This window comes from Cupressus sempervirens, chromosome 1 (assembly GCF_028749045.1).
Source record: "Cupressus sempervirens isolate cs-2001-9-10 chromosome 1, ASM2874904v1, whole genome shotgun sequence".
NCBI classification, from domain to species: Eukaryota; Viridiplantae; Streptophyta; class Pinopsida; order Cupressales; family Cupressaceae; genus Cupressus; species Cupressus sempervirens.
The window spans coordinates 499,755,499-499,783,151 of NC_143118.1; the positions used below are offsets into that span (position 1 = coordinate 499,755,499).

The 27,653-nt window shown below is 38.9% G+C and overlaps 1 protein-coding gene across 5 annotated transcripts in view; it reads right to left on the reverse strand.

Annotated features, from left to right (window-relative positions):
- Positions 1-1,547: 1,547 nt before the first annotated feature.
- The window catches only part of LOC149578426 (C2H2 and C2HC zinc fingers superfamily protein), a 179,069-nt gene continuing 152,963 nt past the window's right edge, over positions 1,548-27,653 (reverse strand). For 4 of the 5 annotated variants that reach the window (XM_089829069.1, XM_089829054.1, XM_089829060.1 and 1 more), the window contains one exon: positions 1,548-1,821. In XM_089829069.1, the coding sequence (XP_089685195.1) occupies positions 1,712-1,821 (110 nt within the window). In that variant the 3' untranslated portion in view covers positions 1,548-1,711. The remainder of the gene's footprint in view (positions 1,822-27,653) is intronic. The other variant, XR_016364448.1, reaches the window with a different exon arrangement.

The window sequence follows — 27,653 nt, forward strand, 5'->3', positions numbered from 1 at the left end:
TGTGTCGAGTGTGTATGCAATGGTTGATGTTTTGTATAAAATTGAGATGGATATGAATGAAGTAGTTGCAAATGTGAAGGCTATAACTGATGCTAGGTGGAATAAGTGCCTAAGGAAACTAAATCAGATTAGAGATGCCACCGAGCCATATGTTGACACTGATCTTACCATTTGGGATGTTATAGCTTAAATTCAAGCACTGCCAAACAAAGATGATGATTGAACAAAGTTGGAACAGTTATGAAAACAAACAGAGGGAGGACAATCATCAAAATTAGAAACCTTACTTTTACAGTTCACCCGTTATGGATATTCTCACATTGTAAAAAGAGAATTGATCTTGAACATATGTTATGTCACTTGTTCAATTTTGAAGTATCTCCGGTGCTTTCATATTGTTATTTTGCCTCTTGTGAAACAAGATTATTTGCCAAATGACAATGTGATGTGTTTATTCCTTCAAGCCTGAAGCTTGTTGCAATCCTTGTTCTATAAAAGGATTTCCAAGGGTTGGAAGAGGGGTCCAAAAAATAATTTTTGCTAAGTGCAAAAAATATTGTTGTATTTTGTTTCCAATACTCAGTAATGAAGAGTCTCTAAAGGTATAGAAGTTCTGAGTCTATCTAGGGTTCTTTGAGTCATTATCTGATACTTTATACATATTGTTTTCAGGGAAACTAATACAAGATGCAAGTACTTGAAGTTATATTTTGGATCTTATCTCTTTTGTTTTCACCTCTAATTTTCTACAATACAATAACAAAGTAAATTGAATTTCAGTTGTAATTCTCTTTGAATTATATTTCATTTTATGTTTTGTTGGTAATCTAATGGATTGCGTAAAAGGCTTAATATAATTTGGGAAAGTCATTGGATGTAAACAAAAGATTGTGATAAGAATAAGATTCCAAGGTATATTGATCTTATTTCCAAAGTAAATAAGTAGATCATAGGGTTTTGATGCCAGGTTTATAAGGAGAATTCCCCAATGGATAAAGCACTGATCAAATTACCATTTGAGTAGGTTTAAAGCTTGCACAAAAATTAGTAATAAAATCAACACCATTTTCTTATATTTTGTTACAGATTAAGAAAAGTTAGCTTATGCTTCATTTGGAGGTGTCTAGGGTGTGAAGTTAGCTGGTTTACATCCCTACTTAAATCTCTAGGAAATAAAATCAACACCATTTTTCTTATATTTTGTTACAGATTGAGAAAAGTTAGCTTACGCTTCATTTGTAGGTGTCTAGGGTGTGAAGTTAGCTGGTTTGCATGCCTACTTAAATCTCTAGATTAGAATAATTGAAGGCAAATGTCTACTTAATATGGAATTTACAATAATCGTTGTTGTCAAGAAGAGATTAATAAATTCCAGGGTATACCTACTTGAATTTTGCAGGATACAAAGGCGAGGAGACTTTTTTAGTCTTGTAGTTGGTCCTTTTGACTTGTGTGGAAATGTTTGTCATGGTTTTTAGCTAATTCCTAGGTGTTCTTTGCCATCTCAAAAGGTGATTAAAATTTTGACAAATCGAGAGCCAACAATATCATTGAAATATAGACATGGCAACTTAGTTTTATCAAAAGTTAACCAAATGGAAAAATTATTTGAACAATTTTAGTTCCACCCATCTCAAACTTGACTAGGTAAGAACATCTATCAATAGAATACAAATTACATGAGTTAAATAATCCATATAGAAGGAAATTACTATCCCCAATCTATAGAAGGAAGTGGTTGATATCCCCCCCCTTGTGGTGGTCTCAACGATGGTGGCAAGTTTATTAAAGAAAGCGATACTTGATTTGTTTGTTGGTCTTCTGCAAAACCCATGCCAAATAAATATTATCAATAAAATCTTTAGTCACAAATAAAGAAATTGAATCCAACATAAAATCATTATACACAATTATAATCATAGACTAAATGACATATAGGAATTGTACTAAAATAGGATCATAACAAAGTTTTTTCATATATTTGTTTCTCAAGTGCTTTTTAACTATGAAGTTGGCTCATAAACATAGGATTATAATAAAAACAATAACATGATCTGTTCAAGAAATTATATTTAAAGGCCTAATATTCATAAGATTTCTCATAGTAATCATGATAAAGTTTATTTCTTATTTAAATCAACAAAATGAAGAAGATCAACTTCTTTTGTTAAAAATATAATTGTGTGATATAAAACTATTTGAAGAGTATTGCAAACAAAATTTGGACTATATGGGGAATTGTTTTGAAAGAATCAATTTAAAAGTTTCATTTCTTGAATTCTATGCCAAAGTGCATTGGAGAACCAATACTTTGACACATTTTCTCAACAAGGTATAGATACAAATACTATATATTGTGTGATCTAGTTGAAGAAGTTTGTTGGGTGGACATTTTGAAATCAAAAGTTTTGGGATCAATTGTAAAACAATGGTTCTAGCCACAGTGTGCAAGAAAAATCTCTCTCACTTACAAGGGAAGGCTCCGCATATTTATTTCTATTGAAAACAATCTACACCTAATTAAGACCTAAAATTATGTACACTAAGCTAATTCACGGGGTGTTACATTCACCATACTCTCTTCTTTCAAAACACACAAGCTTCACAACTCTGTGATGGCTACATCCTTGAGATGAGAACCTTAGGAAAGAAATAGGATGTAACCCAACCTGGAGGCGCGAATTCATTGCAGAGTTCACCATTGTTGTTAATTACTGTTTGCAATGATATCAAGGTAGGAGACTGTTGATTTCTAAGTGTCTTGAACTGTGTTTATGCTATTATACGACATACTACTCAGAAAGTAGACTTCTTTGTGCAGGTAGAAGCCGTGTGACTGCTCGGGGCAGGACTGATTTGCTATTGAGGGAATTATGTATCAAATTACATTGGCACAGGAATTAATCTTTATCCTACCATAAGCAGCCTTGATTCAAAATCAGGTCTTGTTCAAAGTATATTGGGAAATTGCAGTAACAGTAAGAACCAGTTTCAAAAATTAAAGCCACCTGTTTGGGGGACTATCAATTTATTACAACCCATACTTCATATGAGAAAATCTTGATCACGGGATGACAGCACAGATGCATTCTTTGGAGTTGGCGTGAACTGGATTAAAGAACAACAGATTTTGTGTGTTTAAATCAAACCAAGGCCACGAGTGCAGAGCTTAATAACCACATAGCAGTTATCAAGTCTGTGAGAGAGAGTTTGAGTTACAGTAACAAATTGCAGTCAAGCTTGTTTAAGACATTGCAATAGTCTCATTAATTGAATTTTTTTAAATTAATGCAAAATGGAAAATTGGAAAAGCATTGTATTCTCAAAAGAATTCAATGACACATTTAATGATAACCAGCTACAGGACTTGTAGAAAGAGGAAGCGATAAGGAATGAGCTTTATATAGTTGGATTGCAATTGGAGTCCGTTGCATTTAGTGATGACCTTCTTTTAAAGTTGGAAAGGCTGGATTTATGTTTGACTGAGGTGGATCAGTCTGATTGGAGGCTCTTAAATTGGGCTTTGCAGCCTTCAATGGTTGTCTTAGTTCAGTTTAGATGGATGGAGCATCCAAATGGAAGGGTAAGACTAGTGGCTGCCTCTATTGCCTTTGTGAAATTATCTAGATAACAACCCCTACTACATCATATCATGATAGCCACATGAAGGTCACGCAACTAATTGTGGATAGCCTAGAGGGACTACATGATATCAAACATCCAACCTTTGGTAAGAGGGCAAGACTCCTCGAACTAATGGCAAAAACTAGACAATTTTTACTCATGTTGGATCTTGCAGTTGTGAAGAAATGATCTTACAGTTGATACAATGTTTCTAAAGGGAATACAGGAAAGATCAACCAGATAATGTGAGAGCTTGCATACAAACCATCATGTCATTACTTTTAGATGAGAATGACGACATATGTAAGCAAATAAAATCAGATTTGTTGCTTAGGTGGAGAAGGGAGAATAAAATCTCACCCATGGATTACAAGCTTGTGGAGGAACCAATCAAACATAAGTTTGAAATGTTCCAGGAATTCATGACTGAACATGAGCTAAGATCAGCAGGCATACAGGGTGCAGAATCCTTTTATTCGAGCATGAACCAAATGAGGAAAGAGCAGCTTTGTGTTACTTGCAAGTATTTGTGGTCACTTGGTCACACTTGCGAGGATTACAAGCAAGAAGAGTTAGCTACAGAACTGCAGATCAGCATTGAGGAAGTTGATGATACATCAGCCCAGCTTCAACATAATAAAGCTCACAAGAGGGATCCCACTATGGATGATAGTAAGGTTTGTACTAGCATCTTATTTGGTGACTTGGAAGTGATTATTGACATGTATTTTCATGAAGATGTCTATATTCAAGATATGTCTAAAATGAAAAATGCACCTCTCCATGAGGATGGATTAATTGAAAACAAAGGCATAGTAATTGATGAGATAATACAATTGAAGATAGAGGAAGATTTTGAAAAGGGTATAGCTGAAAATGGATCTAGTCTAGAACAAGATGATGTTACGATAAGAGAAGATTTGAAGGATCAATCGAAAATTCCATGTCAGATTGATGATTTTGGAGTGAATGATTTAGAGGGTAAGTTGAACATATCAAATAATATGGTCATTGTAACCTTAGTGCACTTTGATAACACCCATAAAAATCAGAACAAGAATCTGGACGAAGGGGGATCTTCTCTCTTCTGGATGACCTTCAGAATTTACCAACAGTTCCAGATTCTATGCAATCACTTGTTGAAGGAGCAGATCAGGATAAGGAAGACTCTCTGGAAAGTGTTACCCCAAGGATGATCATATAATACTCCCAACCTTGCACTGTATTGGGAGAATTTGATAATAGCTTTGATGAGAACAAAGATCAAGTGGCCAGGAACATGGAAGCTATTTTTTATCAGTTCGCCACAGAGGAAAGGTCTAATGAGGAAGGGTGGAAGATGGTTAGTCACAAGAAAAAGAAAAGCAATAGAGATCCTTCTCCTGTTTCACTTGCGGCAACTAGAAGCAAAACTAAGACGGATGTGGGAGCAAAACCTAAAACACCAGGAAGTAAAATGGCTATCACTGTTAGAGAAGAAGCAAGTAAGAATATTGTGGATGGAACCCAATTAACCATTTGGGAAGTTTGTTCTTTCAAAAAGAAATGAAGATCATATCATGGAACATTCATGGCCTAAATGGGCCACACAAGTAGGATATAGTTAGGAACATGATTAGGGACCATAAACCTAATATTGTTCTGATTCAAGAGACTAAAATGACTAAGGACAGAGTGGAATCTTTTAACGTTGGAAAATTAACATAGTTAGTTCTAGCTCAAAGGGAGCTTTAGATGGGCTTTGCAGTTCTATGGAATAACAACACTTCCAAAGGTGACATTATTTATGCTAGTGATAGTATTTTGTGTGAATTTACTAACATCAGGGATGATGATAGCTGGTTCATTTTGAATGTTTATGCTCCAAGCTCTAAAAGAGGCAGATCTTGGTATTGGAACAAAATTAGGAATCTCCTAGGAGGGTTGCAGGGGAAAGGGATTCTTATGGGGGATTTCAATACCCCTCTTAAGAGCCAGAAGAAAAAAGGTGGTATGGAGATTGACCTTGATAACAGACTGGACCTTATGAACCTCATTAATGATTTGGCCTTTATGGACCTGGACCTTCATGGTACAGATTTCACTTGGTCTAATCAAAGAGTGGGGAAGGAGTGCATACACATGAGATTGGATAGATCTCTCATTTCTATGGATTGGCTTTCCAATTTTCCTGTACCTTGTTGGCCTTGGCAAGGATTGGTTTAGATCACTCTCTGATTGTTTTAATGGTGGAGCAAATGGATAGAAAAAGGAACTTCGCATTCAGATTTGAGAAAATGTGGATGGGACACCCCACATCAAGGATAAGATTAATGATTGGTGGTCTATTCAAGTGGAAGGCACATCTATGTTCAAAGTGGCTAAGATACTTAGGAATGTTAAGAATAATATTAAGGTTTGGAATAAAACTGAGTTCGGAAACATTTTTTAATCTAAGGCTACTATCATGGAAGAAATCTCCCAAATGCAAGTTTCTATCCAGAATAAGAGATATGATATGGAGAGCCTAGAGAAAGAAAAATCCCTGCTTGTATCTTATCATGATATTATTGAAAAAGAAGAGACTTTTTGGAGACAAAGGTCTAGATCTATACGGTTGAGGGTGATCGCAATACAAAGTTTTTTCATCTCACTACCCTTAAGCATAGAACGACTAAGAGAATCTCAAAAATCATTAAAAATGGCAAGACCTACTCAGATGAAGACGACATCAATCAAGAAGCTAAGAGATATTTAGAAGAACTCCTCTCAGCTAACCAAGCTATCTCTTTTATTGACCAGGAAAGGATTCTGGGAAATATAAAGCCTGTTATTGTGATGCTCTCAATTAGAAGATCTATTCAATATCTTTTGAGAATGAGGTGGAAAAGGCAATGTTTTCTTTTGAAGGTGATAAAGCTCCTGGACCTGATGGGTTCCCCATGTGTTTTTTTCTAGCTTTTTGGAATATTGTCAAACATGATGTGATAAAGGTTGTACAAGAATTTTTGGGTCTAAAAATTTGTTGAAAGAGCTTAATGCTACTTTTTTGGTCCTGATTCCTAAAGTTCCTAAGGCTGAGACTTTGGACAAATTCTGACCTATAAGTCTCTCCAATTTCTCAATCAAAAAAGTCCTAATATACTAGGAAATTCTAATATTAATTGACTCTACTTGATCTAGGTATGGATTACAAAAAAAATTAAAAAAATTGTAATAATCTCACACTTATTTAATTCCTAAATATTGACTTAATTTTTCTAATAAACCCTTCTAATCAAATTCCTTCTATAAGATTATTTCTAAGGTTCTCACTCTGAGAATGCTTGAAACACTACCAATCTTAATCTCCCCGCAACAATCTAGATTCACTCCTGGCATCATCATGATGCCATCAACTTCCTAGATGCTGCTAAGAAACAAGGATTCTTACTCAAATTGGACCTATCCAAAGCTTGTGATAGGGTGGACTAGGCTTTTTTGCTAAAGGTTTTGGAAGCCTTTGGATTCAATAACAAGGTATATAGAATCATCTCTCAATTAATTTCCTCTGTTTCTATGGCTCTTTTGCTGGATGGCAATCCTAGTCCTTTTTTTAATCCAGCAAGAGGTCTGAGACCAGGAGACCCTCTCTCTCCTATCGTATTCATCCTTGCCACTGAATGTTTAGGGAGACTTTTCTTATCAGGCATTAACTCCAATGAAATTCTTGGGGTTAAATCATCTTCGAATTTTGATATTTTTCCCCATTAGTGCTTCGTTGATGATACTATTCTGGGAGGGGCTGCTACCATCAAGGAAGCTAAAAATCTCGAGGCTCTACTCAACTACTACTGTAAGGCTACATGCCAACTAATCAATTGGAGTAAAAGCTCTTTATTTTTCATCAACACTCTTGAGGACAAACAAAGGAGGAACGCAACTATTCTGGGGTGTAATATTAAGAACCTGTCATTTATGTATTTGGGGCTACCCAGGTCTTAAGCCTCCAAAAAACTTTTGGCACTCCCCGGCGGACAAATTTAATAGAATACAGGCTGGATGGAAAGGGACAACTTTAAGTCAAGTAGGAAAGATACAATTACTCAAGGCAACTCTACAGAATCTGCCTAACTACACACTTAGTCTCTTCCAGATCCCTTCTAAATTTGCAGAGGCTATTGAGAAGATCTAGAAAAGATTTCTTTGGTCAGGTGTTGAAGAGAAGAAAAGAATGCCATTCATATCTTGGGACAAGGTTTGCTTGTGTAAGGCTTGTGGAGGCTTGGGATTGGAGAAGATTAGAGTTTTTAATTATGCCTTGCTTGCTAAACAAGTGTGGAGACTTTATCAAAACAATGATGAATGGAGTAAAATTTTCTTTGCGAAATACCTGTCTAACCATCCTTCTTTACAAGACTTTCTTAAGGCTAAAGACATTCCTAATGGGTCTTTCATCTGGAATGGATTTTTAAAAGTCAAGAAGGTAGCTTCTTTGAAGGCAAGATGGAAACTTGGCAACAAAAACTCTATTTGTTTCTAGGAGGATTATTGGCTTCCTCTTGGGGTCATCGGAAGATCAGGAGGAGATCAAACACTTGAAGGATTTTTGCATGGATAGGTTTGGGAGTAGAGTTTAAGACTGAGAAATGGCTCTTTCCTGACACAAGGAGTTCCTAAACTTCAACCCCTAGCTGTTATGCTGAACTCTCTTTTTCCTTTCAATAAACTTGACAGTCTTATTTGGGAGGCATCTCCCTCAGGGGCTTTTCGGTAGCCTTTGCTTACCAGGCCAATTGTTCTCTTCTTCCTCCTTGGGTGAGAGCTTGGATATCACACCTCACTCTCAAGATCAATATATTCTTTTGGATCCTTCTCCAGAACAAAATTCTCACTGTGGATAATCTTTGTAAGAGAGGTTTTCTTCTTCCTAATAGATGTGTTTTGTGATGTTCTAAGGAAAAGACCGTCAACCATCTTTTTCTACGTTCTTCCTTTGCAACCTCTATTTGGGCCAAACTTTTTACTAACATGAATATCTCCTGAATCCTTCCTCTTTTTGTTCTTGACTGCTTTTCTTAGTGGACCGCTCCTGCTCAGAGTCCCAAAAACCCCATTTCTTTTTGGAATCTTACTCTAGCCCATCTTTTCTGGGGTATTTGGAAGGAGACGAATAATAGAATATTTAGAGACAAGAAAGCTTCGCCATTTGTGGTGTGTACCAAAATTATCAATGCAATTACAGAGAATCTCACTCCTTCTAGAGATAACAGGAGCCCAAGTTCTAAATCTACTGAAAATGCCTGATTGGATAGTAGATGGAGTTTTCCTCTAGAGGGATGGTGCAAAGCTAAAAACCAAATTGGCTAAAAACCAGGGCATTTCCAATCTCTGATTAGGAGACTCAATGAACATTATCAATTGCCTTAAAGGAAAAACTAAGCCCTCTTGGAATATTGAGAATATAATAATGGAAATAAAAAATATTCTTAATTCCATGGAAGACTACTATATTTCACATATCTATGGTGAATCCAACATGGTGGCTAATGCCATCACCAATGAGGTAGTGAGGTGCCAAAGGAATGTGACCTGGCAGGGTGACGAAAGGCTCCTTATGATTGTCATGTCTTGCATTGATTATGACATAACTAGTGGCAGGGTAGGAGTAATTATGAATAGAGATGGACATGCAAAGAAAGATTGATTGATTTCAAAGCGTGAGAATACCTATACGATAGGCAAGTGCTATAATCATCATGTCAATCTGTACGCTTTCTGGTTGCTTACGAGAACCACCTCTTTTTTTTGAAGGAAATTGCTTTGGTCAATTTTAGCAACTTTTATCTGCAAGTCAAGAATCACAAAATTAAGATAGGGGGCCAAAGAAGAAGACGTGAACTAGCCAACTGTGAAAAATGGAAAAAACGCACAAGGGTTTGGGAAATTTTGGAGAGCGGGCACCTCACCACCTTCATGGTGTGACTTCATGGCGGAAACCCTAAAGTTACCAACCTTTTCCAAAAGAAGTGGAATGCTAGGTCCTTGAGCCTAGAAGGGAGAAACTACACCATCAACAAGGAGCTCATAGCTATTGCCACTAGTATACCAATGGATGAAAGGAAGTTTTACAAAGACCATAAGTTTTCTAACGCGGCCATTAATGATTTCCCCAAGGAACTTGGCGAAAGAGAGGCTCTTGTGAAGGATGAAGGTAAGATATACTTTCAGCCAAAATGTATCAAGAAATTGTGAAGGTTTTTCCTGCAAGCCATTATCTATTATGTTACTTTGGACACTAGATTTTATAGAATTTGCTCGCTTCATTTTGTCTTATTTCAAACACAATATCAAGGTGTCTATTTCTTTTTACCTATTATCTTCTTTAAATGCTAGTACTAAGGGTATTAAGGAGAAAATAGTTGCAAATCCTCCCTCACATGAGGGCCTCGTGTTGCTCATTGATGAGCATATTAAAGCCTACTCAATAGGGGAAATTCCTGAACTAAAGGGCAAGGAGGAAATTATGGATAGTGACACTAAGGATTCTCGTGGATTTTCTGATACGGAAGATAGTAAAGAGCTACATTCAGATGATGAGGATTTAGGGCTGAGTTCTAAAAGAAAGGGTAAGCAGTCTACTCGGAATACCCCAGGCAAATAAATCACCAAAGAAAAGTGGATAGACCCCCAAAAAACAGAAGAAGGCAGAGTCAGAAGAGGAGTTGTATGAGACTCCCAAGAAGAGAAAGCCTACCCATAATATTAAACCCCATAAGCCAAATAAACAGGCCAAGGTGGTCTTCTAATGAATATGAGGAGGGTGGGGATGATATGGATATTGATGGTTAGGAGGCGGTGTTGAATAAGGAAAATATCAAGAAAGAAGGCATCAATATGATGAGTGCGATTACTGCCCCTAGATCTTATTAAGAACCAATATGGAAGCTCTCTATCCCCTGAGGATAAAGATAATCCTCCCCCATCTGTTGAAAAAATTAGCAAAGAAGAGCCTCAACCTCAAGGCAAAGAAAGAAAAATTACCTAGAAAAACATGTCTTCAGACTTGGTGAGGTTGGGGATTATAAGAGAAACAATAAATCTAAAAGTCGGAGAAACGAATCCAAGTAAGGTGGATCTCCAAACTCTAATTGATCCTTCTCTAGTCATCCTTAGTGACAACAACAAAGAGGAAGACATGGACATCCTAAACGATGCTAGGAACAGCCTACTAACTTTAGATCAATAAAATGGATGTTTCATTAGATTTTGGGTCTTAGGGACAGGATGTCCATAATTGAGGAGAAGGTTGGTGCTAGCAAGGTGCAGGAGGGAGATAACAAGGACAATTTCTCCACTGGGTCCCTAACTGACTTGGCTACATTCTACAGGCTAGAAGCCCAGGTGATGGAGTTGGAAATTAAAGTCAATGGTATTGAGAGTACCCTTTGGTGTATATCTCAACAGAGCTATAACATCCTCAAAGCTTCAAACAACATCAAGATCCTAATCTATAAGCAGGAAGGAAGCCCGGGGGAGAAAGCCATCGTTGTTGTGATTGAGGATGTTGGACCAGCTACTGATAACCAGGAAGGAATGGGCAGAAGAACTAGAGCTACCACTAAGAAGATGACGGCTAGAGCTTCCTTGGAGATCAAACAAATCAAAGTTGTCATTGAGAAGATGGATGTACTGCAGGATCAAGCAGCAGAAATGATTAAAATAATGGATTAATGCCCTACTACCTTTGGCTTTTTTGTGTTTTTCTAGTTTACTGGCTTTTTGTGCTTTCTTTTGTTTGCAGGCATTTTGTGTTGGCTTTGTTGTTAGTGGGTTCTAGTTCCCTCGGCTATAATGTTTAATCTTTAGAACTCTTTTGTACAGGGTTTCAGAGCCCCTTAAAAACTTGTTTTCTTAATTAAAAACACCCATAATCATTGAAGAAACCTTGTGAGATTTTAATAATGTTAAAAATGAGACAAGAATAATGAATGAAATCAATAGTGTATATCTTCACTCTTTTAAGGGCATTGGAAAGGGAAATGACAATCAAACATGTTGAAGATAAAGAAAAAAGAGATTGATGAGTTTGTAATATCCCCGTCATAAAATAGATTATTAATCAAATCTTTGTTAATGGGCCAATTGATGTAAAATATCTCAGACCCACTTTAGTTTTATTTCCATAGGTAAGTGTAGTCGTTGGCTATCTTTATACACTCTTGGAAAGTTTTCCCGACGGGTATTTAAGCACATCTTGTAGGTAGTCATAGGTATGTATTCTGATTATTTCTTTTGTACTGCGAATTCCCATTGGGATTCTCTGTTGTTCGCCATTTCGGAAGTGGATGATCTTCCCTACTTGGCTTATTTGGTTTCAGTGGGATTCAACCCTCACCTTGTTCCATTGCATGTAATTCTCTACTCAGATTTGGCAAATTGAAGCACCATCTCTTGGCAAATATTAATTGAAAGATATTCGTGTTCAAATCTCTATTCTTATTGGTTTTGTTTGATTAATTCAGGATTAGTAGTTTATGGTGCATAACTATCTTCCATTCATACCCCCTCTACATCTAGCAACCTTCATTGCAACTTCGTGCTGCCACTCTACCATCCATATGGCCTCTAAGTTCATTGTACTGCATGCAAGCTTACAGTACGACCTTCAAAGCTTACTGTACAGCCAACTCTCTCCAAACTATACCGTACGAACATCTGGGTTTACCATATGACCCTTCATACCCCTATTGTCTCCACCATACAATAGTCATATGCTCCCCACCATACGGACTACTATAGTCACCATACTCCACCACTATACGAACATCTTCAACTACTGTACAACCTTCCTTTGTGCTTGGGTTGTTACCGTACGCCTTTCCTATGTGCTTGGATTGACATCGTATGACCTGTATTACCCCACTATGCTGCCCAGTTCTTCATTCTCGTACATTCCCCCTCATGTTTTGCACCTCCAAGAATCGCTCATTTTTGCAAGGTGATTACCAGCTGGGAACATTATAGTGGTATCAAAGCTTTGATCCTTCCAGCCTATGGACAGTGAAAGAGAGTGTATAGTCAGAAAAGAAGAACCCATTTGGTTGATAGAATGGCTGCCAAACCGGAACCCACAGCTACCTAACTCGTGGCACTACTTAGAGAACTTGCAAAGAATCAGGCACGGATCAATGATACTTAGCGAGTTAAGGAAGAGACAATCAAGAAGTTGGCAGACAATAAAATATCTGGAGAACAAAATGGTCATAGCGCAGACTCAATGTCAGGTAAAGCAAACCCTCATCCAGCATGCTCTCAACCTTCCATGTCATCTTTTCCCCAACGGACGGAGGCACCACCCGAAGGGAAGCAGTCGACCTTTGAAGAAATACAAGAACAACTGAGAGAAGACTGGAAGAATGCGAATTTGGAGGAACATATATCCTACAAAGATTATGCCGATCTGAGAATGAGATATTTGGGAGGCGGAAACAGAGGATATTTTAATGGTCTCAGAAGGAAGTTGAGTAAAGTAAATTTGTCACCATTTGATGGATCTGGATCCATATCTGCACAAGCATGGGTAATGAAGGCAGACACTTACTTCCAGCTTAATCCCATGCCAGAAGAAGAAGCAATTAAATTTGCAGCCTTACACTTGGAGGGAGTTGCGCATGAATCGTGGCATCATAGCACCATCATCACACTGGGGCATGATCAAATAAATACCTATGCAGAGTTCACTGAAAGATTGATAAATCGATTTGACAGTAAAGATCCGGAACTCAATTTCAAAGATTCAACACAACTAAGGCAAACTAGATCGGTTGACCAGTACATTGTAGAATTTCAGAAACTCTCTGTTTTGGTCATGGACATTTTTGAAATAAGACGGATAGTGCTCTTCATGGACGGACTGATAGAACTACTGAAGGGTTGGGTAAAGGGGTTCAATCCTGCCACCTTGTCGGAAGCCATTAAGAAGGCAAGGAGTATGACATCATCAATCACGTCATCCTCACAAAGTTACTCACATTCCAAACTGCCGATGTTTCCGAGGGACAAAGATAACAAACCTCCACCGAGAAAGCCATCATTGGAAGAAGCTACCAGACAAGAGCTCCAAAGGAAGAAATTGTGTTTCAACTACAAAGGACCATGGGAACCTAGGCACAGAGGCCTCGGGAAAGTAAAATTCCACTACATTGAGGTCGTGTTCGATGATGAGGACGAACAGGAAGATATACCCTCTGAAAACAACCAACCCGACGAAGACACCAAAATGATTAGTTTGAACCATACGGAAAGAATTATAGCATTGGTGCAGCACAAAGGGACTATTGCCCTAGTCGATAGCTCGAGGTGTATGATTTTTCGTGTACGGGGAACCCTTCAAGGACAAAGGGTTATGGTGATGCTCGATAGCGAAGCCACTCTAAACTTCATAAACTCATCTATTTTAAAGCGAAGAGGTCTACCTACGGAGATGCACGCAAGATTCCAGGTCAAGGTTGCCAGAGGGACTCTTCTTCCCTACACAAAACTTGTTCCTCAACTAAGTATCACAATAGCGAATCATACGGTGACCAAGGATTTTTCCATAGTGGACCTGGATGATATGGAAGTTATTCTGAGCATACACTGGATGGAGATACTAGATGAATACACTCAGAGATGGACTTCACTTTTGTTGCCAATGGAAAGAAGGTTGTTCTCCGCAGAAAGGCAAATGAGGGTCCGAGGGAAGTTTCTGCACATCGAATGGAGGCAATTTTTCGACATGATGACATTGCTTGGGCTGCACATTGTTTTCTCTCGGCAGAACCTAGAAAAGGGCAACGGACACCTCCCTAGGAGGATGATCTCCAAAACATTTTGAACATTCCTCCTGGCATACTGCCTCATCGAGGGTTTGAACATACTATTGAATTGGAAGCAGGATCGAAGCCGGTCATAACCACACCCTACTGCCATCCCAAAAAAATTCAAAGATGAGATCAAAAAGACGATTTAGGAGCTGTTGGAGAAAGGATGGATCCGTCCTAGTTCTAGCCCCTTTGTGTCATCAGTGGTATTGGTCAAAAAGGAGGACAGCCGTGTGTTGAACAAAAAAATGATAAAGAATAGATATCCCATTCCAAGGATAGAAGAGTTGCTGGATGAATTACATGGTGCAGTCTATTTTTCAAAAATAGATCTCCATTCTGGATACCATCAGACCCGCATGAGGGAGGAAGACGTGGAAAAGACGGCCTTTTTTTGTCACTATGGGCATTATGAGTTCCTAGTCATTCCGTTCGGATTAACGAGTGCACCTTCTACATTCCAATCATGCTTGGATCGCATCTTCAACAAACAATTGTGTAAGTACTTACAAGTGTTTTTTGATGATATTCTTATTTATAGCAGGACATGAGAAGAGCACCTAAAGCATCTACATGAAGTCGTAAGGATCATGAAGGATCAATCCTTGTTCGCCAAGCAATCCAAGTGTGAATTCAATATGATAGAAATATTGTACATAGAACATGTTGTCAGTAAATAACGAGTTCAAGTTCATCAAGAGAAGATTCAGGCTATCCTTGATTGGCCTCCCACAAAATCGGTCACGGAGTTGCAAGGATTTTTTGGACTTTGCAGTTATTACTAGAGGTTTGTAAAATGGTTCTCTCAGCTGAATGAACCATTAACAGATCTGACAAGAAAGGGGTGTTTCCAGTGGAATGAAAAGGCACAACTCACTTTTGATAAGCTGAAGGAAGCAATGAGCACTTGTCTCGTGGTTGCTTTACTTGATTTCACTCGACCGTTAATTATGGAGTATGACACATTTGGAGAAGGCATTGGCACAGTACTGATGCAAGATAGACAACTCATAGCCTATAAGAGCGTGAAGCTTACGCAAATAGAATGCTTATATTCCATCTACAACAAAGAGATGTTGGCCATCGTACATGCACAAACCAAGTTCCGACAATATCTGGTGGGTGCCAAGTTTATCGTTCATACGGATCACAATAGTTTGACATTTTTTTGGAGCAATGGGACATGAGCAAGAGGCAACAAAAATGGGTTAGCAAGGTTCGGGCTTTTGATTTTGACATTGAATATGTGAAAGGAAAACCCAATGTGGTTGCAGATGCTTTCTCCAGAAAACCCACCATCTGCTTACTAACCCAAATTTCAGCTAACTAGAAAGCATATTTATTGGTAGAATACTCCAAAAGCACGTTTGTGAGCTAATGGAAGGCAACACCCAAGATGATTAGTACAAAGTTGTGGATGACATCATTTAGTATAAGAATCAAATATATTAAGTGTCAGAATCCAAATTGAAGCAGAAAATCTTGAAGGAGGTACACGACTCACCCTTGGTGGGACACCTGGGCTTCCTCAAAACTAATAGACGTCTCAGAGAGAGGTTTTCATGGAAAGGTCTTAAAGGAGACGTATTGCAGTATGTAAGAGAGTGTGCGGTCTACCAGCAAAACAAATCCGAACATACTCTACCTGTCAAGTACCTGCAACCCTTGCCAATTCCAGAATAGAAGTGGGAAAGTATCTCGATGGATTTCATAACTAGAATTCCCAAGGTGAATGGAAAGGATTGTATTTTCGTGGTGGTTGATAGATTGAAAAAGTACGCACATTTCTTCGGCATCCCTTCAGATTTTCAAGCCACACAAGTTGTTGATCTATTTTTTAGGAAGTCTTTCGTCTGCACGGGTTACCTCGAAACATTGTCAGTGATCGGGATGGGCAATTTATCAGTATCTTCTGGACAGAACTATTTTGGTTGGCAGGGATAGAATTGTAACCAAGTACTAGTTAGCACCCTCAGACAGACGGACAAACAGAGATTGTGAACAAATGGCTCAAAGGTTACCTTCGGAACTACGTCTTGGCACAACAACGAGTGCGGGTCAAATGGATACATCTAGGGTAATATTGTTACAATACCACATACCACATGTCCATTAGGACGGCACTATTCAAAGCTCTATACAGATACGAACCCCTTTCCTTCATCGACACAATCCTAGGAGACAGTCGCGCACAAAGGTGAGGGACTAACTTCAAGAGGGACAGGACATTCTAAGATACTTGAAGGAAAACTTACAATGGGCACATAATCAACAAAAGATGTATGCCAATAGACACCGAATAGAGAGGAATTTTGAAGTAAGAGACTTTGTCTATCTCAGGTTCCAGCCATACCAACAATCATCATTGAAAGAAAAGGGAAAAGGAAAACTGAAGACACGATTTTATGGCCCTTACCGTATAGTTCGCCGAATTGATGAAGTGGCTACGAGTTGGAACTTCTGGAGAGGAGATGTATTCATAACATTTTTCATGTTTCCTGCCTAAAGAAAGCCGTGGGACAGAATTTCATGGTAGCTACAGACCTTCCGCCGCTCAATGAAGAAGGAAAGCTCATATAAGAACCAACAGAGATTATTGAAGTACATGAGAAGACGTTGCGGAATTGAACAGTGAAGGAATATTTGGTACGCTGGAAACACTTGCCGCTGGACGATGCAACATGGGAAGGTGAGCACATTCTATAACATCCGGCATTGCATTTGCTTGAGGACAAGCAAATTTTGGGACAAGAGGATTGTAATATCCTCATCATAAAATAGATTATTAATCAAATCTTTATTAATGGGCCGATTGATGTAACTTCCATGTTTCAATTCATCCTATATTTTACTTTGTGATTTTTGGATTTGTTGGCAAATTCGTACCCTTGACAAGATGTCCAGTCAAGTGTATATTCTTACTTGGATCTTTTGATTGCATTTCTCAAATCCAACCCCTGCATATGGTTTTATCATTGTTTTGCATGGAGTTGGTTGTGCCCAACCATGAGCACGTGCATGTACCTATGGCGGGATCTTGTGAAACCCAAACTCCTAGATTAGACCAGTTGAGTGATTGTTCATTTGGGGGTCAGGTTGGAAACTTGCATTGCCTTGTGACAATCGTTGTATGATGGAGAGGTAAGCGGGGTAGAGGGATGGAGTGAACTCACAGAGATACCCTGACCTGAAAGTGGCCAACAAAGTAACACGGGGAGGTTCTAAAATGTAATAAACAATATTAAACACATGGGATGATAAAACTTAATACAAGATAAGAGACCTACCCATCTAGACTGTAGTTGTACATCTTGAGGGAGTTGATGCGAGGATGGTGTGCCCAAACGCTAGCCAGTCTTCTACAAAAGTTGGTGCAAGGGAACGGTACACAACCCCCCGGGGGAGTTTATTTACCATAACCACTATATATAGCTTGTGCTTGCATGAGCCCAAGCAACTACACACTCCACCAAAGTCCCTACAAAGTTATCCTATAGAGTTTTCTAACTACTAACCCGATGTATTGCATTGCATTCATGATCATATGTGTACTTGTGTCATGCATTGGCTTGCATTTGTGTAAGCCTCGGATGAGTATGTCTTATGTGACTACGGTCAGATCATTATCTCCATCAGCACAACTGGGGCAGTTCTATTAGGGATTGCAAAACAAGGATGATCTTCTCATCTAGATGCAAAACCTTTCTTGACATTCTCTTTCTCTCTTGTCATCTTGATGCAATTTCTCTTGTAGATGGACTAGAACTTGTAATTGTATTAAGATGGATGATGTAGATGTTAGTACTTGGTGTATCTTATGTATTGATGCATTCGACTGTCTACCTTATCGACTCACATGTTTTCAGCACTCCTCGGTGTGGAGTTAGTTATTTCTCAACCCTTTTTATGTTCTTTGGACCAAACATCTGAAAGTCGCATCTAGGAAGTCCTAGGTCATATTTGGAGTCTTAATTGGTTGGTTTCCAGTTGTTTCTAGTTAAAGGGTTTCCTTAGGCTGTCTTTGCTCACATCCAGGATGCTTAGTCGTGCCTTGAAGGCTGCTTTTAAGGTTTTGGGTCATTTTTGGAGTAAAGAGTTGCTTCTAGTGAGTCATTTTTGAGAAAGTGGGCAATTTGATATGTGCATTGAACCGATTGGACATATATTCAAGTACCATTTTGGGATGTGTGTCCCTCTAAGTCAAAACAGATGGTAAAGCCCCTAAGTAGGTTAATGTGGACTCATGATTAGTCTTCTCAATTAAATTGGTAAATGAACTTGTATGGTTGACCACCTAGGAATTGTACTTTAGGATTTTAAATGGATGCTGATTTGAATGGCAATGTAGTTGTTAACTCCAGAAATTGCACCCTATCTCTATATCGAAATACTAGAGATTTCTGGAGAACATGGGATCAGTCCAAGGTGTGGGTGACCTAAAACAGGACAGAACCTCTGGATCCTAGGCCGGTTCCTATTGGATTAATGGTATATCACTTAATACAGGTGACTAGAAAAGAAAATTGTGAGGAAAAGGGATAAGAAAGACTACTAATAAACAAATGCCTAGGTAATATGGTGATACACCAAAAAGATAAGGATTAAAACGGTATTTCCTTGAACACAAGCTGAAAACTTTGAACAATCGATAAACTGATACAATTTCTAACACATTGATCTGCACATAAGTATTTCAAAAGAAGACCAAATACTTGAAGGTATTAAAAGGAACTTAATCACATTTAACACATACAATAAACTGGTACAATTTTTGACCTGCATAGAACAATAACTAACACGAAAAGATGCCTAATAGGACAAATCTTAAAGCTTTCAGGATAACACTATAAGAAATATCAACCATTAATCTACATACAAAGACATGACACCAAAAATAGATCTCCAATGCTCAATATATTCCTTCAAGGTTCTAAAAATATATTTCCAATCTGAAACAATACTGAAGACACGGTGAATAGTAACCAAAGGTCTCTGCTCAATAATAAATACCTTTTACAAGTACAAGTGATAGAATATATCAAAAACCTCCTTCATCAGCCAATAAATGACCCTCGAAATGAGGAACTACCTTGGGTCGAAATCATGGAAAAGGGCTCTAAAAAAGGAGTCAATACTCATCAAAAATGATCACAACTGACTAATAAACTGCACTAAGTCATAAAAGAACCTATGACTCACTCCAAACCGCCCATGAAACTCTCCAACTAGTCATAAAGACCTTTAAATTACCTAGGCAAAGTCCAGATTCGACCTTGTAATCTCCAAAAAGACTCTAACATCTCCTAAATTATTTCAAGTACTAAGTCTCCTCATGAAATATTTGTAACCTCCAAGACCAAGTAATTATGACACGTCAAATTATTACTTTTCCCTCCATTACATTTTGAAATAATAAAAAATATTAAATGACCTATAAATATGTCATTAAATACATTTGTTTTACAATATTGAATAAATGCAAATGTTATAAATCAAATAACCTCCAAAAACCCATTCCACCCCATGGCATGTATAACTTTTGAAAGGGAAACAATAATTAAATCTCACAAAAAACATCGGACTTCAATGTTTATACAATATGGTTGAGGGCATCATATCTTCATTTGATAACCCTAAGATCATTCATTTGCATATTGTTCTTTGGAGAGCTTGAGGGGAATGAAATGTGTGGGGTTTGAAGCCATGAGCTATGGCCACCATTTCTTTGTTCTATTCTACATTTTCATTTGTGCCTTTTCGAATTTTCTGAGAAGGTAGGGTTTGCTGAAGAAACTTTAATCTATTGTCATGATAGAATGGAGGCTTCTTATACTCGGCCTCATGATCATCTTCTGTTGTAGCCGTGAGCTTCATCCTGGTTATGCTGCCATTTTATTGCTTTATTTCTTGCACTCGGCTTTTTTGAGTGGGCCGACTGGTTAGAATTTGAACCTTCTCTTTCTAGCTTGGCGAATCTGGAGCTTTCTTCTACATTTAATACTGTCACCACTGAGGGCCATTGCTGTGATATTCCTCATCTTCTCTTTTATGTCACCTAATTCGCCATTTGCTGGAAACGATGAAAAGGCTGGAACTTTTTGCTTGAAGCCGCTATAGAAAGAAACTTGGTCATTTTGTTGAATCGTATCATGGATAGTTCAAGCGCCATTTCTCAGTTGCTATTGTAAGTAATAAGTAGATTGGAAATTCTCTTTCTGGTGTCTCTTCCAATATATATTTCTTTCCTATCAAGATGCCATTTTGGGTTTTGTTTAAAGGGTTTTTTGGAGTTTCCTTTTAGTGAATCTGAAACAAGTCTGAGAGATTGACCTCTGAACAACTCATTGTCTTTTCCTTGGCATTTTAGATATGAATTGTTGCTCATTCCTTGTCTCACTTACATTACACCAAGTCGTGGCTTCATTCCTCTTGTAGGTGCTCATTTCTTATTATTTTGGTTTTCATTTTAAAGTTTTGTATTTGAATGGCTGTTGTAGGCCACACTTGCTGTGACATCTACGACAGCTGCAGTAATTTTGTCAATGTTTACTGGCCTTTCTGTGTAATCCTGCAGATTTCTTTACACTGCATCATTGCTCTAAATGTCAACTATTGGGTTCTCAATATTCGGCTCTTGTTGTTTGAGGGTTTGGAACTTTTACTTGATTCTCCTTCTGAAATTTTGTTCATTGTTGTTGTAGATAACTTAGACACCATTGAAGGGTTTTGATGGTTTCTTCTCTAGCCGTGGTTAGAAATTTTCTTGTGGTTGCGTTCATTTCCTCCTTTTTTTGCCTTTGGGAATTCATGGCTTCCTGCTATTCTCTTGTAGTTATATATTGTTATCATTAGAGGCCGACTGCTTGTCATTCTATCTGTAGAATGTTTCCATCTTACTTGTAGTTAGTTCTGGAGTTTGTGGAAACAAATTACAATGACATGACTACCATTTTGCAATTTTGTGCTAAAACGGCACTTGTTTTGGGCTGTTGCGTTTTTTCCTTAATGCCAAATCTGGTGTTTGTTGTTGGAGGGTTCTAGTATCAGCCCACCAAGATTTTGAAGAAGCTTTCTAAAGTCGTAACTTTTCTGGCATGAGTGCATATCTGATAACTTGCCACAGTTGGAAGTTTGTTTGCCCCTTTTCCATTATTGCTTTCTTGGTGCACAAAAATACATGAATTTGGTTATTTACTCTTTGCTTCAGAATTTGCTGCTGTTATCTAACTGTAGAATCTCACTCTTTTGCTTTTGGGTTTGATCTTTTCATGCTTGATTTCTTGATACTTTGGTGTCATTTGAAATTATAATGTTGATCCACGTTTTCTGAAGCAATTCTCTTCTTCTGACATAATGTATGACTCTAGCACATATGTGTAAACTCAAAAGTGTCCCACTCTAAACCCTTCTATCCAAACGATTCCATGAGTTTGGAATGCTTGGATGCCAGCTTAGAGCTCCCTATCCACGGAGTGCAAGAAGGTATGTTTCAAGTTTGAAGGCTCTCTGTCGAGCCTTAGAGATACGCTTCTTGCTAGTAAACCATGCAACGGGAGGTTCTTTGAGACATGAGCAAAAATGCAAGTGTCTACAATGAATCCCTCAAGGATACAAATGCAAATATGAAGACTACACTAGAATGAATATGCAAAGTGCAACTATTCTAAGCATGAATGAGAGTGTTACAAAACCAATTGGTAAGCTATGTGAGATTATTGCAAAAATAAAAGATAAACTAACATGCAACTATGCTAAGAATGCCATATGATCTTATGCTAGTATGATGGAATGAGAGAATGTAGACAAGAAGTGAGAAGTTCTCCACAAAGTTCTGTCGGAAAACCTGCAGCATAACAATATTCGAATGAGGATGGATCCTTTGAGGGGGAAAGCTCTCTCCCTTTTAAAGTTGTACGGATGGTAGAGATCAAGATGAAGATGGTGGATGATCAATGGTGGAATTTGAAAAGAGGAGTGATCCATGTGCACACACAAGTCAACCAATAGAAAATAAGTTGATTTGTCATATAAGACAAAAGTCACAAAGCCTTTTCTTTTAATTGCAAAATAGAAAAAGGACTTTATGTGTGCACTTTAAGTGGGTTAGAAGAATGGGGTCTTTTATTTAATTAAAAGGGGACATGTTCTTTTAATCAAATAATGAACTTAGGATAGCATAGTTAAACTATAGGTTATAATCAAATAAATTGATTATTAGCAATTTGGCCTAGGTAAATGATTAAATTAATTTAGCCAAAATATTGAGAAGGGGGCTAATAGTCTAGATGACCATTTTTAGGTGATTACATTTGCCCCTCTTTGACTAATGTGTGATCGATCTAGGAACACATTACGTCAAAAAAAATAGAAGCCAAGTAGGCAGCAATAGAAATAGATATTTGATTCGGAAAAACGAAATGCAAAAAGAGATAGCAAATCCTGAATGTATAGTCTGATAGTGGTAGTACTAAACACTAGGATAGAGATGATGTCAGAATTCAAGAAGAATACTAACACCTAGCAAAGCAGATAGATCAAGAGCAAGTGAAAAGATCAAACAAATGCTCCTAAGAAGTAGATAGCTGTAGCAAGTATTGATAGACTATTTCTGCCCCCTCGGGATCGAAATCGAAATGAAATAAGGGTAATGAATAAATGAGCTAGATATCAATAAATCAAGATATAGCAATGTCCCGGATGATAGATGAATGATTAGAACCAAAGAGTGACTATAAGAAATTGATAGAATGCCCCAACGATGATTCGAAGATTAGACCTCAAAGGGTCAGCTAACTGCTTAGAAGAAGGTGGAATTTTAAAATGCAATTTTGACGATCAAGATGAACTTGGATTTCGATTTCGATCCCGAAATTGGATCCGGGACGTCGAAATTAGCCAGGGGTACAATTTTTGCGCAATTCCGAGATGTTTGAAAATTAGGTCAAAATGAGGTTGGAAGCTATAAAAGGGTCCCCAGTGTCGCGCGACAAAATTTTGCAAATAAAGTGTTGCAAGACTGTTTTAGGTTCTATCGTATAGGACATACCCCTATGTCGCATGAGCTGGTGCGAAATGTCGCACGACAGAAATGTGTCACATAACCTTAATATAAGTATTGTACGATATTGTTTCAGCAAATTGTATCGCCCTCAGTGCGAAAAAAGATCACACATATGCATTTTGGCATGTTTTTATGAGTTTTGTGCATTATGATCATGTTTTTCGATATGTTACTAATGTTTGCATGTTTTGTGTTGATAGGAGGTATTTCCGGCATTACATATCAGAGCCCCCAAGGTGGTGGGGCTGCGTGTTGTAGACCTTTTGAGTGATGCTGAGCAGGCCGTTATATCTGCTATGGGTTTGCGATGGGTCATACGGATGCCCCATATATGGGCAAACCATGGATTGCTGACTGCGTTGGCCGAGCGGTGGCACAGTGAGCATAACACCTTTCATTTACCAACTGGAGAGGCGTCTATTACACTGGAGGACATGTATCGCATCTTACGAGTGCCATGCCATGGCGAGCCGGTAAGTTTGTCTGATTGATCGATCATGTTTTAGCAAGTTGATGTTGATGCCAGTGATACTAATGTCAAGTTTGGTGATATGTCACAGGTGTACTATGATCAGACCTCGACAGAGGGCGAGCATCTATGCAGCAGATGTTCCGGGATGTGACCATCCTAGATCGTCATCTGAGTTAGGAGCGATAGATTGATGATTATGGTGCTGGCTACCCTCTGTCGAGTTTTTATGTTAATTGGTTGCTTAGGCCTTGGTGACCGACAGAAGCCAGAAGGGCTTCCCACTGGAATGGGGCAGACTAGTGGCAGATTTGATTGCTCGATCGCGCAGGATGGCATGAGGGCTAGCGATCTTAGCTGATATGTATCATGAGCTCCATGAGATAGTATACCATGGTGGTGGTTCTTGGGCATGTGGAGCAGTGCTGGCATAAATTTGCGCTTGGGAGCACATTGCGGTGATTCGACCACAGGTGCAGCCACGAGAGCAGAGCCAACCTTACATTTTTTGTTATAGAGGTTTTATCCCATAGAGACATAGTGGGGATGTGACCTATTATCGGCGAGTATTTGATGAGCTGACGACATTCACATGGCGGCTGTACCGGAAGTGCCAGCGATGCTCAGATTCGTGGGAGCTAGACTATATGTGATATAGCAGGCCATTGGTGGGTCGAAGCACAGATATAGTAGAGCGATTCGTGATCAACCGAGTATGGTGGCAGTTTGCGGAGCAATAGGGGATATCGGTGGAGACAACCACCTACGCTCGGAGCGCGCTGATGAGGCCCTAGGATGGTTACCGATGTTGGACTATCAGACGGTGATACAGTAGCTCTAGTGGTGACTCCCTGGGATTACCGCTCAGATGTGGCAGATGCAGGGGCAGATCTAGTATATCTTTATGAGAGGCAGAGGCACCCATTCCCACGATTTACACGGAGGGGGCGGAGGAGGGAGATGGATGGAGGGTGGAGGGGGATCTCGAGTAGGGATGAGGAGGACGCGGGCACAAGCCGCGAGGGAGATGGAGGAGGAGGAGGTGCGACTGAGGCGACGGCGGGCGGCACGAGCAGAGGAGGTGCAGGCAGAGCAGGCGCAGGCAGAGCAAGTGGGAGTAGAGCAGGCGCAGGCAGAGCAGGAACGGGTAGAGCAGCCAGAACGAGGAGGTGATGACCAGGATGCGAGGATCCGTGCTCTGGAGGCAGAGCTGCAAACAGCTCGGGTAGCCATCGCAGTGCGAGACCAACAGTTGATAGATGAGTGAGCACGGGTGGATGAGCTCCGGAGGGAGCGAGACACTGCCAGGCGAGAGGCAGCACAACATGGTGCACGCACTGCTTATTATTATGCCGCCTATAAGGGTGGTGCCACCAGGGCAGGAACTTCCTGATTACTCAGAGCGAGCGGGCAGATTAGAGGATGCAATACAGCCGCTAGATAGCAGATAGGCTCCACCACCAGGGCCACCACCTCCTACTGCTGTAGAGGGTGCCAGTCAGTCATAGGCTGATAGTTTTGACATTTTGAGTGTATAGCGTGTATTTTTGAGACGAATATCCAGATTTTGGATCTCATTTTGTATATGTACTGTGACACATTGAGATATATATATGAGATACTAGATTTTGATTTGGCAGTTTTGTTTACTTATCTCAAATGGATGTTTTAGCATTTTGGTTTTAACATGACGTTTTAGTTTTTGTTTCTTGCCCATGTATTTGTTGGCTTGGATAGTTATGCTCATGTATCTCTCTTATGTGCAATGTTTTTAGCTCTTACGTGTATGATGCAGACTTTATGTTTCTAAAAACATGTGACACTTGGATAAATTGAATGTGATGTTTAGATTAACCCCTTATGATGATAGGATAGCAAGATAGAGATGAAATGAAAGCTCAAGAAGATGAAAGATAAAGAAAGAAAAGAAGAAACAGTTAGCCGAAATGTCCGCAAAAGGATGAAGAGAGAGCTCTCCCCACACGCAGGAATGCAAGACTAGACTAAAAAAAATGGACCTAAGATGCAAGCTAATATGCAAAGTGGTTTACCAGCAAGAAGCACATAACATTTAGACTCTTAATTTCATCATTGACCGTTTATTAGGGACATCATGAGATCATACAACCATCGCTAGTATAACTATGAGGATATGAATATGATCAATATCAGATAGGTATGTGGAAATCCAATCTAAGCATCAGAGACATGTAAGTCAAGATAACTATGCGATTAGATTCCCTAAGTTTAATTTAGCAAGATTACACTTGTATAAGCGCCAGGATAACCCCCGAGTGCAGTCTTGCCAAAACAATCAAGGATGATACTTTTATAAGTCAAAGTGTCAAATAGGACAAGCATGAATGCTTAAAACACTATAGACAAATAAAATATACCCACAAGCAGAAATCAAGAAAACATGCCCCATGCCCCCAATCTTCTAGTCAATGACATCTTTGAAAGACTACTAGGGATGGAACATATAGTAAAGAAATCATCATAGACAGCACACAAAGTAGATAAAGATCAGCATAGCTCAGTCGTTTAAGTGTTTAAGTGCGTGTGTGTAAGTCACTTGGCCATTTCTTCAAGACTTGATCCTGATAGTGAGAAATATCGTGACATCGAAGACCGTAGGTAAACTCTGTGAGAAGTGTTGAGAAACACTTGATGTCAAGTTGGGGGCTAGTGTTGAGAAACATTGGTTTGTAAGTTGTCAAAGAAACCCTAATGCACAAGGATACCTCAAAATAGGCTAAGCAGTTGTGCCCCCAAGACGAGGACAAAAAAACAATCCCAAGCTAGGGAATGTGTAGCGAAGTAGGTGATTGAGATTGATAGACATAGGTGCAAGGGTTTCAAGTAGTGCCTGTTTCCAAGTTTTCACCACTTGACAGATTTTTTTTTTTTCAGGACTTTTTTCAATTTTTTTGTACTTTTCAATTTTTTCAATTTTTTGGTGATACATCAAAGCGCCTATTGCTAGGTTTTCACTAAGATGATCTTTTTTCAGGACATTTTCTTATTTTTAGTATTTTTTCAGGATCATAGATATATACAAGATAACTGAGCAGCAAGCCTCTAAGCATAGAACTTCTTCAAATGTAGGATGTTGATAGGCTCTGCAAGCTCTTCCCCTTCAGGAGTAGACAACTGATAAGCACCAGACCTGAATGCTGCTATGATAATGTAAGGACCTAGCCAGTTAGGTTCAAATTTTCCTTTTTGCTCTCGATGTTGCTGATTTTTTGGATTCTCTCTAAGCACGAGTTCACCTACTTGAAACTCACGAGGGTGAACTTTCTTGTTATATTGAGTAGACATGCGCTTCTGATAAGCTCTCATGTGATCAAAAGCGGCTTTGCGGCATTCATCAAGAGTTTCTAATTCCTGTACTCGCATAGCTCTATGGTACTCATTAGTTATCAACCCATGTAAGGAGACTCGCAAGGAGGGGATCTCGAACTTCTAATGGGAGGACAGCCTCAGAGCCATAGACTAGAGAAAAGGGTGTGGCACTTGTAGGAGTACAAATGGTAGTTTTGTAGGCCCAAAGTGCTGGATTTATCTGTAGGTGCCAATCTCTCCCAGACTTGTGAACTATGCGATGTAAGATTTTCAGCAATGTTTTATTGGAAGCCTCTGTTTGACCATTCCCTTGAGGATAGTAAATAGA